At 35.9% G+C, this 17,300-nt stretch overlaps 1 protein-coding gene across 1 annotated transcript in view; it reads right to left on the reverse strand.

The window, feature by feature from the left end:
• Positions 1-3,541: 3,541 nt before the first annotated feature.
• NPAT (nuclear protein, coactivator of histone transcription) overlaps positions 3,542-17,300 on the reverse strand; it is a 53,562-nt gene continuing 39,803 nt past the window's right edge. Inside the window, exons 11-18 of the mRNA XM_068555836.1 lie at positions 17,131-17,227; positions 16,028-16,156; positions 12,167-13,837; positions 10,190-10,305; positions 10,006-10,114; positions 7,350-7,410; positions 6,093-7,248; positions 3,542-4,864 (exon numbers count right to left, since the gene is read on the reverse strand). Of these exons, the coding sequence (XP_068411937.1) occupies positions 4,787-4,864; positions 6,093-7,248; positions 7,350-7,410; positions 10,006-10,114; positions 10,190-10,305; positions 12,167-13,837; positions 16,028-16,156; positions 17,131-17,227 (3,417 nt within the window). The 3' untranslated portion in view covers positions 3,542-4,786. The remainder of the gene's footprint in view (positions 4,865-6,092; positions 7,249-7,349; positions 7,411-10,005; positions 10,115-10,189; positions 10,306-12,166; positions 13,838-16,027; positions 16,157-17,130; positions 17,228-17,300) is intronic.

Below are 17,300 nucleotides of genomic sequence, written 5' to 3' on the forward strand. Positions count from 1 at the left end.
GCTGAGTTAACTTGACATTCAGATGGAAAATCCAATACAGATGGATAACTGATCAAAATACAAAAGGCTGAACAAAAAAACTTCTGGAAGAAAAAATGGTAAAATATTCAGATATTAGATATCCATCTGAAAAAGAACTTAAATCTAGAACACAGAAAGAACAGCAATGTATCAGTAAGAAAAAGGCAGACAATCCAATACAAAAATGGGCAAAGAGATAAAGATACTACACCAAAGGAGACAACCTGAATGGCCAAAAAGCATTTGAAATGGTTTTCAACTTTATCAGGAAAAAGCAAATCAAAACCACAATGTGATACCATAATGGCTATAACAAAAATACCAAGTACTGACAAAGATGTAAACAACTGGAACTCTCCTTACACAGTCGATAGTCATATGATTGGTACAGCCACTCTGGAAAACTGAAAAATCTGAATAAGGTTGGGTATATGAAACCCTATGGCCCAGCCACTCCACTCCTAAATATATATCCAAGTGAAAAGTGTAATACATTCACCAAAAAACATGTACAAGAATATTCACAGCAGTTGTATTCATAATAGCCCCAAACTGGAAATAATCTAAATGTTCAACTGTAAAATAGATTAACTGTGGTACAATAAATTGTGGATAAATACAATGAAAAAACACAACACAGAGAATGACAACTGAGTTACATACAACATGAATGGTTCTCACAATTTTGTGCAAAAGAAGTTAAAAAAGACTACATACTGCATAAATCTATTTATGCAAAGTTAAAAAAAGCTGAAACTATGGCTCTAGAGGTCAGAATAATTATCCTTGGGATTAGCAGTTAGTTACTAGAAGGAAGCATGAGGGGATTCTAGGGTACCGATGGTAGTCTTGATCTGGGTGATTAAGTGGATTTGTGTAATTTTAGAAAATTCATTGAACTGCATAATAATAGTTTCTGCACTTTTTCTGTTTTATCCTTCCATAAAAATTTTACATTAACAAAAAAGCAATAATCAGTTAAAACAATGGAATGCAGACTTCCCTAAAAATAGCAACAAACAACAAAATACCCAGTTTAATAAGACATTTGTGAGGATAGGGATAACTACAAAATTATGGATATATACCATGTTACCATTAGCTTTTCAGTATCAGTTAACTCATAGGGTTAATGTACTTCAAATGGATATTCCAATAGGATTTTAACTTGGAAAAAATACAAGTGATTCTAAAGTTAATCTAGAAGCTTAAAAGAGACAAATACCCGAAAAAAAATCAGAAAAGTTATAACGGACATAAATCTACAATGCTTTCATCAATGGCACAAAATAATCTACACACCATACTATGTAGTGCATGTATATGCGTGTAAATTTAATATAGGTCCAAAACCTTTGACTTTATATCTCTCTGGTTAGCTGGGTTTCATAGTTCAGAATATGTAGGATTTTTAAAAAGTAACAGAATGTATATATCACATACATACCAAATGAGATAAGGACTAATGTAGCCTCATGTCAAATCAGGTCAGGTTTTGCCTTGAAATGAGTTTTGATGCTCAACTTAAGGGAAAAAATTGGTTGTGAACATTTGGATTTTAGAATTGTAAATAAAAAAGATTAGGAATCAGTAGAGGATAAGAGAGACATTATACATAAATGTGTGTGAGGAGAGAAACCTTATTTTAAGCAGTTTTATGAGTCAAGTGGTTAAATATTTAGGGAAAAAATGTACTGATTCTTTCTTCACACCAGGTATCAAACCAAATTATATATGGATTAGGAGCTTATCCTAATTTCAACAAATCAAGAAATAAAAAACCAACAGAAACCAGTAATGATACAGTTGAATATATCTCTGGTAAGGTATAAGCATATGCTATGGAAGAAATGACAATTTCCTGGCAGGAATATTAATTGAAGTAATTTCCTGGAAGAAATTTGGCAAAATGTATTGAGGTCCTTAAAAAAATGTACATTAAATTTTGACTTGGTTATTCTACTCTCTAAAGCATCTCCTAAGGAAATAATTGACAACATAAATATTTATTTACAAACATGTTCACTGCTAGTTTTTTTTAAATAATAGCTAAAAACTGGATAATGCCTGATATTATTTGAAGTAAAAAAAGCATTAGGAAGTTATATTTACAGTTTAAGTTCAATTATATAGAAAAAATAATTTAGGGAAAAAAGACTAGTAAAGTATGCAAAAATGTTAACCAATATTTATAAAAAATAGGAAACTCTATTAAAAGAGAATGCATACTACCAGGGTCAAAATTTGATATATAATTTCAATAAGTTAAGCCTGAGGCTGAAAGATGGTGGCTTGAAAAATGATGTAGAATATATAACACCATGCTTTTGAAATTACTCATCAAAGCTTAATCTTGGTATTCCTAATAGTCATGACATCTAGCCTTTGGCTGAATGCTGATGGATGCTTTACTCATGTAAAATTTCAACATACTTACTAAAGGGTTCCAACAATATCCAGGGCTAAACTAATCAAATATTTTAATTACAAGACTTCTCAAATTTGGCATACAACTGAGTACACTAAGTCAGGGGTCCCCAACCCCCAGGCTGTGCACTAGTACCAATCTATGGCCTGTTAGGAACCGGGCCGCCCAGCAGGAGGTGAGCAGCAGGCGAGTGAGCCAAGCTTCATGGGCCGCTCCCCATCACTCGCATTAACCACCTGAACCCTGAACCATCCTCGCCCCTTCTGTGGAAAAATTGTCTTCTGTGAAACTGGTCCCTGGTGCCAAAACGGTTGGGAACCGCTGCACTAAGTAATGTCCAAAAATAAACAGTGCATGGATCCTTACATGTAGTTACAAAAGTAGCCACAGGTTGTCTGTGGTATACTTTAACCCTGAAATGTAGTCAACTGGGCATCTGACTGTTAAAATAGATTACCGGGTACAATAATTAAGTCTAGCATATTGGGACTTATAGGATAAAATGGGGACTATGCTTTTGTTCTTGAACATAAATGAAAGCTCCAAATACAAGTTGTCTTTGGACTATATCTAGTGGCTCCTGGCTAGTGAACTAAGAATCCTGAAGAAAGTGAGCTTATTTTATTTGTATATGAATTCTTAGCACATACAAATTAACTGAATGAGAAGAAAATCTATAATTTTCAGCATTATGTAAACTTCCGAAAACAAGAATTGACTTGCAAAGGAATTTCTTCAAAGTATCTAAAAGAGAATGACTGCCAATATGAAGGAATTCAAACTTTTGAAGTTAATGAAAATATTTATTCAAACCTAACTGCAGTACAGTATCAAGCTGAGTTAAATAAACATTAACTGTACTAATTCCTGGTTCCTTAGGAACAGACCACTGCCACATCATAAAAATTTATTACAACACAAATTTCTGCAGTAAGGTTCAGCTAGTAAGACGTGATTTCCACATTGAGAAATGTAGTGTAAGAGTAGGATGGATTTAGTTTTTTAAAGGCCCAGTATTAAAAAAAAAATGGTTGAGGAAAATGACTCATAAATATATACACCTGCAGAAAAAACCCTTAATATACTGATATTTAACAAAACAGAAAGCACTTAAGAGAACATACTTTAATATCTAGGCACAATTGGTCAAGTACGAATTATAATTTCTGTACTCATTTAAAGGTTTAAACCAATTCTTCAACTTGACTGATATGTGTGTGAGTCTAATACAGAGAAGGCACCTCTTTCATTCTCCTTAAGGACTTTCTGAGAGAAACTCTATAATACTTTAAGGGGTACAGAGACAACGTACTATATCCAAGTGTAACATAGCCCATTTTAGGAGAAACTAAATTAAAATAGAAAACTATGATTTCTCTTTTTACATCTTATGATGGACATGGCTTTCTAAAAGGACAACAGAAGATAATCCTGCATACAAGCTTTAACATAGAACACAAGATTTAAATTAAATGTGCATTGGTCTCTACTATGTAAAAAGTTCTATGAATTAGTGCAGTTCTTTAAATCCCCAGTATTTAGGGGAAAAGTATATACATACCAAGAAATCTCAACTACCACATAACCAAACTTTTTATGGCTCAATAGTCTAAACGCTTAAAGTTATGTAAAAGATCTAAAAGTTATAAACAAAAGATCAGAACACTCAAATGGTTTACAAAATTCTCTCTTTAAAACAAAGAGACCAGAACAACCAGAAGAAATAAAGTGTACAATTTTAGGAACATTATCTTTACTGCAATTATAAGAAGGGGCGGCAAAGTATTCACTCTAGAAAAAACCCCGAATTGTTAATTTCTGGTTACTTTATTACCATTTGAATTCATTATCACTCTTGTACTAATTAGTGGCTATGTCTTCAGATATCTTGTGGGACAATTACTGAAGGCAATTTATAAGGAAAAGTATACTTTTCCCACTCAAAGTGAGAAACTATTCCAGATGAATAAGCCTCAGAATTAGAGATCATAAGAAGCCAAAAAATACAATGTAAGAACATTAGGTTGATTTAAGCTCTATTTCAGCGAGATTTACACAGTATTTACAATATACAATTGTCAAAGATATACAGTTTTGCAGATTGGCTTTACTCACATTTCTGCAAATGTTTTTTCCACAATAAAAATATACCAAGGTAAAGCTATTTACAAACTAGGAAGCTGTTTTAGAAACAGCATGATTTAGAAATAAAGTGAAATTTCAGTACAATGAAAGTGCAGGTCATGCTTTCAGATTCTGTCAGTATCTCATTCCCTACACTCATAGTTTAAGGAATAGTAGTTTTAAATAGCTACTGTTCTTATATGTTCAGAATATTTACTCATCATAATGCAATGATAACAAAAATTTGTCCACATCCATTCCAGCTGGAAATGAACTGGGTAGCTTCTTTTTCTGTCAAAAAAAAAAAAAAAAAAAAGAAAAGAAAGAAAGAAAAAATAAACCTAAGTTAACATATTGAACTCAAACAAGGCCAAAAAGCTAGCTTTCTTATTAAGTCACATAGACCCTCATATCAGGTACTTTCATATACTATCAAAATTTTTGCCAAAACAGTTTAGTTCATTAGCATTTTAGTTATACAGAGAAGTAGAGACAATTTTTATAAATCCAAGGTTAATAAAATATACTTCAATGGTATTTCATTATTTTAGAGCACAAGACATTATACAAATTCAGAGTGTACGAATGTTGAATGAGACAAGAGAGAACATGCTTTTTATAAGGTGGTCATTATTGCTAAACTGTAAACTTTAGAAAGCTTTACTAAGATTTTAAGAGTTAACAGGTACTTTTCAAGTTCCAAACATTTACCATACTCTAGGCACTTTACAAACACTGCATTTAGTCCTCACAGCCATTGGGTAAGATGTGTGGTAACCTCATGTCAAATGATGCAGCTCAGACTCAGATGTTATAGGCTTAACAACAGTCAAGAACCAATAAGCAGGAGATGCAGGATTCAACCCAGGCTTGCAAGGCAGCAGAGCCAAGATTCTTTCCCTGATACGATACTTCCTCTATGACATTTTAAACCTCTCTATTCAATCCACTTACTAAACGGCTAAACAGATTTAGGAAAAATGGCTTTAATTTATCAATGATAATCCTACATTACTTTCCTACAGATAACCGTGGTTAAAGAAGAAACAGGTAAATTTAATTTTTATACTGCTCCAACACATTGACTTATATTAGAATCTATGGAAGAGCTGGTAGGACATGTGGAAAAAACCTAAGATGGAGGAGTTGCAAAGTAGTTTTCACTTGGTAATTCCATACACAATAATGGCTTCCCAATTTTTCATGTGTTATGTCATTCTCCCCACCAACCCTTGGGTCCTACCATGACAGAAACAAAAACCTCCTGTTCCCAAGGAAGATGTTTATAAATACATGCCTTAGAAACTGTTTTGAAAATGCTATGTTTCATCTAGATAACTTCTGAGTACCACACTGGCTGAGAGATACTGCTAGAGCATGTATTTTGTCAATCAAAATTCAAAGCTATCTTGACCAAAATGTTCAGTTAGGTAGCTATGGCAAAAAATGATGAGATCTTTAATCTGAGCACTGAAGGAAGGGCAAGGTGTGGTTTTGAAATTAAGACTTTCAAACTTGCCTTAATTTTCTTCTTTTTCATTGGTATTGATGAATTTGCAAGACTTTTATTAGAAGTACGGGAGTGTCGTTCACGCTCATCTAATTCCTCGATTTTCCGCTTTTTTGTGGTACTCCTTGAAGAGGCTCTAAATTGCTGTGTATTGTCTTTTAGAGGAGTAGTTGAAGTAGTCCTAGAGATGGCTGCTCTGGAGAGAATCATTAATGTATGGGCAGCCATGTTTACACTGTTTTCACTCCCTGTTTCACTGGCAGGGCTGCAGGCGGGCAAGTCTGGGGTGACAGGAGGGACCATTACCTTGGGTGTGCTACTGTCTTCACCGTAACGCCTACTAGAAGGGACCTTGATAACATCTGTAGGTTCTTCTTTATGTTTTTCCCCTGCTCCTGAGCCAGAAGTCCGGGGTACAGATAAATCAGTACTATCAGCGAGTCTACTTACTGGGCTATGCCACTGAATATCTTGTAACATTTCTGTGGTATGTTTGGTGAGTGGGTTAATCAAAGAACTGGCAGACTTGGTTTGTTCTTGTTTTAAATCCTTCACAGGTGCACCTACTGAAATGACATTTTTACTGTTTGAGGATGTGCCTTGTTTTCTGGTTAGCTCTTGCAGTGAAGCTACAGTTTTCTCATTCCGTACACCCCCATTTTGCTGCCCATTAGACAGTTTTGAAGTTTCTGGATTTTTCTGCCTTTCCACATCACTGCATAGTTCATTCTCCTTATTAGCTGTTGTTTTATGGAAAGATTCAAGTATAGTTTCTGTTGGTGAAACTTTCTTTTCTGACTGAGTTTCTTTTATGGTATGTCGGCTAATGGCAGTTTCTGATTTAGATAAAATCTTAGGCACAGGAGGTTTCTCTCTCTCTCTTTTGAGAGCATTATTAGAAGGGGGTTTTAAGGTGGAGGAAACAATGGGTGAGTCAAGATTAGAAAATGAAATGTCATTCCTTTCTTTGTTTTGGGACACCGTCTTATGGTTTGTCCCCTGTGTATTCGCCACAGGAGAAGCAGTGCTATCAAAACAGAGCACACGTCTGTGGCTTTCAAAGGTTTTGCTAGTTGGAACTATACTTTCTACTGAGAAGGGAACTGTTAATTCTTCCAATTTTTTCCCAAGATCTGTGGCCATATTCTTGTCAGGAACTTCAGTTCTACAAGAAAAAAAAATTTTCCTTAGCAACATAAAGAAATTCTTTATGCTTTTAACTTGAGCATTCAAATACTCTATGATAGAAACTACTTTTATGCTCACCGTTGTACATGACATCCAACTAAGTGACTTGATGAATCCACCAAATTATTTACCTGTTTTCCTGGAATTATAAGTTAAGTTAATTAGAAAAGAAAAACATTCCTGAAAGTATATTTCTCTGAAAGAAAACAGAACAGACCACAGTATCAGACACCATGAGAAAAATTTAAGCTATAGCTAACGTACAAATGAAATACTTGCACATGCTGGGTCTAAAAAAGCAGCTTTGTAATATACACGAGACGATCACTCATTCATGTTACTGAGGAAATATAAATATGGAGCAAATGACCTGCTTTAACTTCAGGCAAATATGAATCCAGTCTTTGGATTTACAAATTAGTATGCTCAATGTAGCACTTAAGGGTACTACTTAGATCCAAAAAGTTACTTAAAGAAAACACTATATTATGCCTATTTTAAAATTCTGCCCATTTAACTGTCATGTTTGTAAGCCTATGTCACTCAGAGCACATGCTCTGGGGTTTTAATAGCCATATTTTAATTTCCATGGACTTATGAGTTTATGTGGCAGGGCAGCAAGATATGAAGCCGGAAACGAAAGCAAAGATGATATCGTGTAGGACCTTGGGTATTATGCAAAAGGTTTTATAGAGAATCTATAAGAGCTTTAAATAGGGATGATGCATGAATAGATTTGTTTTAGGAAGTCACTCTGGCAGCAGTGTAGAAGATGAACTAGAGAAGAAAGAAAAGTGGAAATATAAATTCTAGTTAGATTGCTATAAATATTCAAGGTAGGAGATGATGAAGGTCTTAGAGACAGTAATGGGCATTCGCACGGACATGAACAGTAAATGAGGAATAAACGGTGATATTAACCAAGAGGGAAAGGTAGGCAGAAGAGGTTTTTGAGGAATAAGACGTGAGACTTAGATATACAGAGTATGTGGATCTTAAGTTACATAAAATTAGAACGGGAGGAGCACAGTAGTTCTAGAAGCCACCAATAGTATTAACTGTTAGAGGGAAGTAAAGTAAGGTAAGAATGGAAAATGTCCAACGCATATGGCAGCATTAGGAGGCCACTGGTGACTTTAAACAGTTTTAGTGGAAACATGAGAAAGGACAATAGTATGGATGAAGAAGTAATGGGAAATAAGAGGGGTCGGGGATAAAGGGCTGGCAGATGTGAAAAACCTAAAGGAATGATCGGAATGATCCTTGTATCCACAGTTGGACAGCCACAGAGTGATGAAGCCAAAAAAGAAAAGTTGAAGATACACAGAAGACAGAAGGTAGCCTGCATTAACCTTAGAAAGAATGAGATAATCATTCCTCTAAGAAGGGAAAAGGGAAGAATGATTTTAGATGAACAGGTGCATATTAAATGCGAGTAATGTGAGAAAATGGATTTTACTACCGATAAAAATCAAAATCATTGGCCTGGAGTGAGGAAAGTGGTGACTGGATAGATCTGAGAAGACCTGTGGAAGTCTGAAATAGTATTAAGGAGGAATGGGAGAGAAAGAAGATAGGTAGACATTTAAAATAATTGCTAAGTGGCAGTGAGGGTGAGAAAGTTTTAAGTGTTATTGAATGGAATCACTTCTAAAGCAATGCTAAGAAGCCCAGGTGTAAAGGCAGAGAAATGGTTGGCTGGATAGATCCAGGGCTAGAGGGTATTAAGTGGATATGGTAGAAGAATGTGAATATGAAGGCGTTTAAGAGTACTGGGAAAAGTGGCTGACGTGGTGGATTGTGGGGTTTAGCCTGGATAGGGAAGGAAATGAATGCAGAAAGGAAGTGAAAATTCAGGTAAAGGTAAGGATTCAAGTAATAGGAGCTCTCATTGGTTGAAGAGAGATTCAATGGATATACAGAAATGTGAGTATTTTGAGAGAGGTTATTGACTGTTAAAAATTATATAGGTCTAATAACAAGTAGTGAAAAATTAAAGGTAAAGCTATGGGACAGGCTGGCTGAAGTGAAGATTAAAGACTTAGAAGTGAAAGGGGTCAACAATTCTGAGGGTTAGGGTGTTGTTAGGTTAACAACATGGGCATTTTGTCACCCATGAAGATGGAGAAGTCTGAGGTAGAGAAGTTTGAGAACTCACCACAACATTCATCAATATTTTCATTCATGAATGAAAATCTCGTGTTACTTTGTATATGTTGTCTTTTATTGAACTAAATCTTTAATTTTGGAGTAGTCAGCATTATCAGATTTTTTCATTTTTCAAAAGCAGTCTTTTATCCCAGCATCATCTGGATATTCTCTTACATTTTCTTTCATTATTTGTTTTGCTTTTCACTTTTAGGTGTTAATCATCTTGGAGTTCATACCTTTATATATGTTGTGAGGAAGAGATCTATTTTTTCCCTGTAATATATATAATAGCCAATAGATTTCATTTACTAAACAAACTATCCTATCCCTTCTGACTTCTGACATTACCTCTACTATGTACAAGTTGCTATAAATACACGGTCTTTTTCTAAACTCTATTTTGTTCCATTTGTCTTTTTTTTTTTTTTTTTTAATCACTGCAAAAAACTTTAAGCAAAGGTTGGACAACCACCTGTTAGGAAAGTTATTAGTATTCCAAAAAAAAAAAAAAAATACCGTCGTATTGCTGCAAACAAAGGAGTACACACACATAAAGTTGACATGAATGAACTTAAAAATGTACCTGTACAAGGCTTGTTTCTTAGTCCCTGAGTCTTCAGAGATTTTGGAGGGATAGGGAATTGAGGGATACTTCTATTGCAAACAGGTGCTGCCAAAGGCATATGAAGGACCTGGACAAAAGGAAGCCATTAATTATACTTTGTTTGAAAAGCGGCACCAAGCCATTTTCAGTTCATAAATCTCACCTGCCGAGGAGGAGCAGAAAAGGTATTTCCATTCTGTCCAACCACAGATACAGGGATCATTCCCACCATTCCCTGAAGTACAGGTTGGACTGGTGAAGCAATTATAATGGCAGACCCTAAAAAAAAAAACCAACCAACAGTTCTCAATAAAATGGAATAAACACAAGACACCAAAGTGATTATTATTATTTTTAAAGGTTTTGTGTTTTTAAAAAATAAATATATTTATTTGTTTATTTATTTATTTATGTCTGCTTGGGTCTTTGTTGCTGCACGCAGGCTTTTCTCTAGCTGCGGCGAGCGGGGACTACTCTTCGTTGCGGTGCGCGGGCTTCTCATTGCGGTGGCTTCTCTTGTTGTGGAGCACGGGCCCTAGAGCGTGCAGGCTTCAGTAGTTGTGGCACGCGGGCTCAAGAGTTGTGGCGCACAGGCTTAGTTGCTCCGCAGCACGTGGGATCTTCCTGGACCAGAGCTCGAACCCATGTCTCCTGCATTGGCAGGCGGATTCTTAACCACTGCGCCACCAGGGAAGCCCTAGTAATTATTAATTTGAAATAAATTCTATATAATTATAATCAGTTTTTCATATAATCTACTCTCCTTTAAAAAAATTAATTTAGGGACAACAGCAAGGCTAACAAATTAAGAAAAAGTCAATCTGAATATTATTCTTATGGCAATTAGTCAAGGTAAACATCATGAGTAAGCATAAGACTCTACAGCCAGGAAATCATATTTTAGTTGTACCTTGATTCCTCTAGAAAGAATAGTGAAATTGATCAAAAAATTGGTAGTGCAGGTTTCAAGTCTGAATCTTTTACCAGAAAATAAGGGTTCAAACTGAATACTGACAGTCTAAGACTTACTCACAACCCCAAACTATAATATTATCTCAATGGTATTTGTCAAAAAGGGTCCAGATAAGTGAGCAACCAGTCAAAACTGTGGGAGAAAATACAATGTTTACATGGAGAAGTCAACAATATAGTCTATGGCTATCATAATTTAACCCTGCCCTGTAAATGAATCTTTTCCTAATAAATTCATTAACTTCTCCTGTAAGGTTGATCTCCTCACTTTCATGAACACCCACCTCATTCTCTCAAATACCTACCTATCCTTGTGCTGCTTAAGATTCCCTTCCTTTTACTCCAAATACTACCTTATTTCTCTAAGCTTCAGCTCAAGCTCCACATTTTCTACTAATTCTGATCCCTCCTTTATCTTATTTTAAACAGCACTTGAAATAGATCCATCAGGCTTTATACTTAATTGTTGATATTTAATCTGATTTAATTGTATGCCTAAATGTAAAAAAAGAAAGCGGGAAAAGGAGCTTGGGAATCAGTATCTAAGGAAGTGTAGATGAATGTGCCATAAACTCCACCTTCAAGGAACATATAATCAACAACGACCACTATGACAGGCATGTCAATCACTACACATAAAATGGCATGTAATAAATGCCACAAGTGCTCCTATAAACAAAGAATTCTAAAGACAGGGATCAATTTTCAAATGTGGAAGATAGTGAGAAATTACAAAGGGTATTATGCAGGGAGAAATTCAAGTTGTATCTTGAAAGTGTTTCCAAATAGGTAATAAATTCCTTGAAAACTAAGACTATAATAACTATTTAAGAAAAATCTCCCACAACACTGGGTTTTAGTAGGTATATGGCTATTTGATGAATTAGTCTTTCCCCCCCCCTCTTTTTCCTGTATTGATAGCTTAGCCATGGATTGAGAACTATGGAAAGAAAAATAAAAAATTAAACCACTGAATTCCATAGCTTAGCAGGTTAAAAGAAAAAAGTTTGATTGAATTAATTCTGTAAAGAGAAGCCATAATCACAAATTTCTGAATCTAATCTTATACTCTCATCCATGATTTATTACCTTCTAGTCAACAACAGCACACACAAGAGAAATTAGATCCCATTCCAGAGAAATGAACTTCAATATGTTCTAAAGTTACCTTGTGAAAAGTTGGGTGACATAGCTTGATTGACAGCAAATACACTGTTTGACCTTGGGGGTGTCTGTAACTGAGGTGGTGGTTGAGCAGTCATAGGTGCAGAATTTCCAGGCAACACCACCACATTTGACTGACTGACAGTTGTTCCTAAGGCTGTTGGATCAGTTACACAAGTAGCTATCAGAATGTTATTTGAATTGCCAAAAGTTGTGCTTGTAGCTGGCATTAACTGTATGTATCCTCCATCCTTGGAAACACATGGTGTAACATTGGCTGAAAAAGCAATGCTGTCTTCATTCTGAGTGTTGTTTACTGTAGAGTCTTCAGGTTTGAATGCTAAAAGGCTCTGTTCCATTGAGGCTGAATCCCCAATTCCTTCAGCAGATGAGACAGCACCTGTGGTTTCTTCTGAAGACAGGCATTTAACTACTTCTGCATTTCTGGCAGGTGATTTAGCAGGAGAAGACAAAATTATAGTTGGCAAGTTTTCTCCACTGATACTAGAAACAGCACTGTTAAGTTCAGAATCTGAGGAAACAAATGGATCATCACTGATGATAATTTTGAGAGAGACTATATTTGATGCATCTATCTCTGCTGACTTGTTGCCAGCAGGTTTATCACTAGTGTTCTGGGACTCAGGGTGAGAATCCCTCATTGAAGAACACACAGATTCTGAAGGAAGAGAATGTATATCTTCTACAGGATTAGCTTCTGGGGGTATCAATGTAACTTCCTCACAGTTATTTTCACCTAAAGAGAGAAAAATACTATCTCCATCTTCTTTTACAGAAGATGAAGGCTCTTGTGAACCCAAAGCAACTTTCTCAGACTTGGAGGGCTGAGGTTCATGATCTGTATGATTTAACTCAACAGATGATGAATCATTAGATGGTTGTTTAATTGAAGATACTGAATCTCCAAGGTGAATTTCTACTTTTTGTTCAGATACAGTTAAACCCGAACCTTCAATAGACACAGGTAATATTTTACTTTGAAGTGAAGAATTATCTTGGCAATCTGAAAGTTGCTGTGATGCAACTGGTAACACATTATTAATTTCAATTTTACTCTGGTAAATTTCTCTAGAATCCGGTGACTTGGAACCATGGAAATTAGTTGTAAGTCTTCTTGTGTCGTCAGAACTTTCACAAAATTGACCTTTTTTAGATGGTTTCCCAGTTAATGGTATATTTTGGGATAAAAGCTGAGAAGTTTTTCCAGAGAGAATTAAGTTCTCATTGTTAGTTTCACCACCAAGGGAAACAAATGAAGTTATTGGTATATCAGACTGATCAGGCTGTAATCGAGATTCATTCTGCACACTTGGAGACAAAGAATTCTTTTCAACTTCCATAGCCAAGTCAGTTTCAGTAGACATCTGATTGGTGTATAATTCAGCACAATGCTGATTACATTCGGCATCAGAGTTTATTCTTTGGTTAAAGTCATTCAAATTAGGCACAGACTCAAAGGTGATATCAAGGTTACACTTCTGTTCAGTAGACACTACTGTTTTAAAGGCCTTTTTCTGGACGCTAGAGTCTATCTGGGAAAAATGTTCCTGGGCTTCCTGTCTAAGCTCATCATGGTTGCTGCCATTCTTCAAAACATTTGATGTGTCTTCATTTTGATAGGATGTACAAAATGGGGGTTGACCAGATTGATCATCTGCAAAATATTAGGATGGTAGAAAGATATGGTGAGTATGTAACAGCTTTTAAGGTAGTCATCTTTACTATAAAACCTATTTTGCCAAGGAAGTAACTAATCTTTGACATACCAGCAAGTGGAAGTCTGATAAACTCACTCTCTCACTTTTTGAGTATCAAAAAACTCACAGGTACTTTTCTTATTACTGATGCCTTTGTTAACAAGTGCCAAATTGTTTTTCAAGCTTTTTAGAAAAGAGATGACACAAAGAAGGAAAAAGTATATATGTTTAAGAACATTTAATATGTACCAATATATAAAAAAAACTGGCTACAAACATAGTGTTTTCAAAACAAGTGACTTTTCAACTTCTACCATTTCTACTGACCATACTTCATCTGATATATTCTTGAAGGTGAAATGGGGCCAAGTACATTTTGCATGATCACCATTTGATGTTATTGTGTACACTTTAACATTTATTACACATTTACTGAAGATCAACCATATGACCAGTACTGGGATACAAAGATGAATGACCCAGTCTCCGCCCTTGGTGATATCAGTCTAAGGGAGGCAGACATAGGACAGAAAGTCATAATGAAACATGCCAAAAACCACAGTAGTATAGGAACAAAAGGCACCTCTTCTGGCCTATGGGATGTGAGAAAGTGTTATTGTACGAGGAGATCTTGACAAATAAAAGTGTTAATAGTTGGAAAAAGAAGGGCATTTGAGAAAATACTGATATACTGTGTCATACATCATTCACAGTTTAGAACAGAAAACAATAACAATTAACATTTTGAAAAATATTGGGAAAAATCCAGAAAAATGTATATCAACTATCATAAAATTCTGTTAATGTGACACTGGTAAAATAATAGTGGGTATGGAGCACATGTGAATCCTTATTGTGGGGAAACCAGTGGAAATTATATACAGGCCACATAAATTCAGGGGTAGTCAGTTTCAACGAAGTGGGAAGAGACTTTCTGAGAAAATAGGATTTCAAATTTCATTTTGTGCAGGGCAGAGCTTATCTGAAGCACAATCTTCCACACATAATATATATGAGAAAGACACGCCCTCCTACAATTCAGCCTGAGAAGAAATGGAGGATTGGGTTTGGGTAGAGGCAAAGGACTCAAAGTAGGAATATAGTCTGAGATATTCCAAAACTGGTTTTTGGAAGGCGTGATGTGAAACTTGGAAGCCATGAAGTCTTTTGAGGGAGCTGGAAGGGGTCATGGCATTTAAGAATAGATGAACAGAAAAGATTATTTTGGCATAGCTTGGCGTAGACAGAAATGGATAGAGGTGGTACCAAAGAGGCGTAAAGTTTAGCAAGTGTGAGATGCCAGGATAATGTGAGAGAAGCCAGGATAATGGTTATCTTTGAGGAACAGGGATGAAAGGAGTAGTGATTGGGAAGGGATATGAAGAGGTGTTTTTGTGGTGCTGGCGGTATTCTATTTTTTGACTTTAGGGATGGTTATGTGGGTATTTGCTTGATTATAATTCAATGAGCTAAAGTATACTTTTATTGTGCACTTCTGCATATGTTATGTTTCACAAAAATGAAATTTTAAGAAACTTGGCCAATATTTAAAAGATCTAAGATAGACATATTCACTGCCCTCCCTCATTCATAAGTAGTTATTGTGAACAATTATGTGCCATACTGGTATTCTATGGGAGGCAGAAACATAAAGAACTGACTTAGCAGACACATAGGAATATAACCTAAAACCTCATAAAACCCATAATTCAGGACGATCAGCAGAGTATATAATTTCCTCTAAATAAGTGAGATACTGATATTGATACTGAGCACTCAGCTAAGCTTGCTTACGAGGCTGGATGATTAATACCACAAACCAACCTTACACATCAGCGATTTGGATATGTGCCTCAAAAAATTATGTTAAATGTTACAGACAGGTTGAACTGGTCAACACTATTAACACCAATTTGTGCATGTCTACTGCATCATGAAGGAATGAGTACTAACAAGTCACCTTTTAATCAAAGTACTAAAGGTGTGGGAATAATTTTTTTTTTTAAATGAAGAGAGAAAACTTAGAAACACAAAAATGACCTACGTGGTAATTTGAACAACTTTCAAATTAAACAACATTTTCTGCCTTTGAGATTTTGAGACTGATACTAGGATTTAGATTGATATTAACAAAATCACATTCTTACCAGATACTTCTGTTTCAAAAGAACCTTTAACTGCTAGATTAGTTTCACCTGCTAAGACTACATTGAGATTGGTTTCCATATGCTGACTGGAAATGCCTTGTGATATATTTTTATTATTCTTTGTTTTACCTGTTAAAAAGGGAATAGGGAAACAATTGGTTAAATGACCAAAATAAAAATAAGCAACAATTAATACAGCTTGACAGTGGTCAAGCAAATGTTAAAGTTTGGTCTTAATTATAGTCCTTTAATTATAGTTTTTAACATGTTGCCTTGTATATCATTGACAAGTATGATTTTTCCACTAGACCAGTGCATTTTTTTTAAAAAATAAATTTATTTATTTATTTATTTTTGGCTGCGTTGGGCCTTCGCCACTGTGCACGGGCTCTCTCCAGCTGCGTGGAGCGGGGGCCACTCCTCGTTGTGGTGCATGGGCCCCTCACTGCAGTGGCCTCTCCCTCCGCGGAGCACGGGCTCTAGGCGCGCGGGCCTCAGCAGCCGTGGCTCGCGGGCTCAGCAGTTGTGGCACGCGGGCTCAGTAGTTGTGGCGCACGGGCTTAGTCGCTCCGCGGCACGTGGGATCCTCCTGGACCAGGTCTCAAACTGGCGTCCCCTGCCTTGGCAGGCAGACCCTCAACCACTGTGCCACCAGGGAAGTCCCTAGACCAGTGCATTTTTAACATGTTCTCAGACAATGCTGGTCTGCTGGTTTGGAGACTACACTTTGAGAACTACTGCACTAGGCCATAAGATTGAGGGCAATAGACAAATATTTTTATTCCTCTTGTATTATCCAACTGTGTTTAGTATAATATATGTACAGGAGTAGACCTCAACACATTTTTGATGACTGGCAAAACTGCCCACAACTAACCTCCCTCACCCCAAAAACTGTTCCTTATTTTTACAGCTAAAGTATCTTTAAGAAAAAATAAAACAAAAAAGCAACAAAAAAACCTCTTTCATATCCATTATGTTTGCTTTAATGAAAACAGGAACTTTTTCCAGATGCTCTGGGAAATGTTGTTTTACTCTGTTTAAGCTGTTTCTCCAGAGAAACATTTTTCTCCTAACTGCTTTGATAGAAATGTTCTACTTACCATAGTCAAATAGATCAAAGAGTGCCTGAAATGCTGGATCCGATTCTGTCTGTTCCAATATATCCTGTATAGCTTCTTCAGACATGTGGATTTCACTCTGCAAAAACAAAAAACAAACAAAAAGTGATCCTAATTGAATTAATATGGTTTAATACCAGCAAGGTAATTAG

The sequence above is a fragment of the Eschrichtius robustus genome, chromosome 11 (assembly GCF_028021215.1).
Source record: "Eschrichtius robustus isolate mEscRob2 chromosome 11, mEscRob2.pri, whole genome shotgun sequence".
Taxonomy (NCBI): domain Eukaryota; kingdom Metazoa; phylum Chordata; class Mammalia; order Artiodactyla; family Eschrichtiidae; genus Eschrichtius; species Eschrichtius robustus.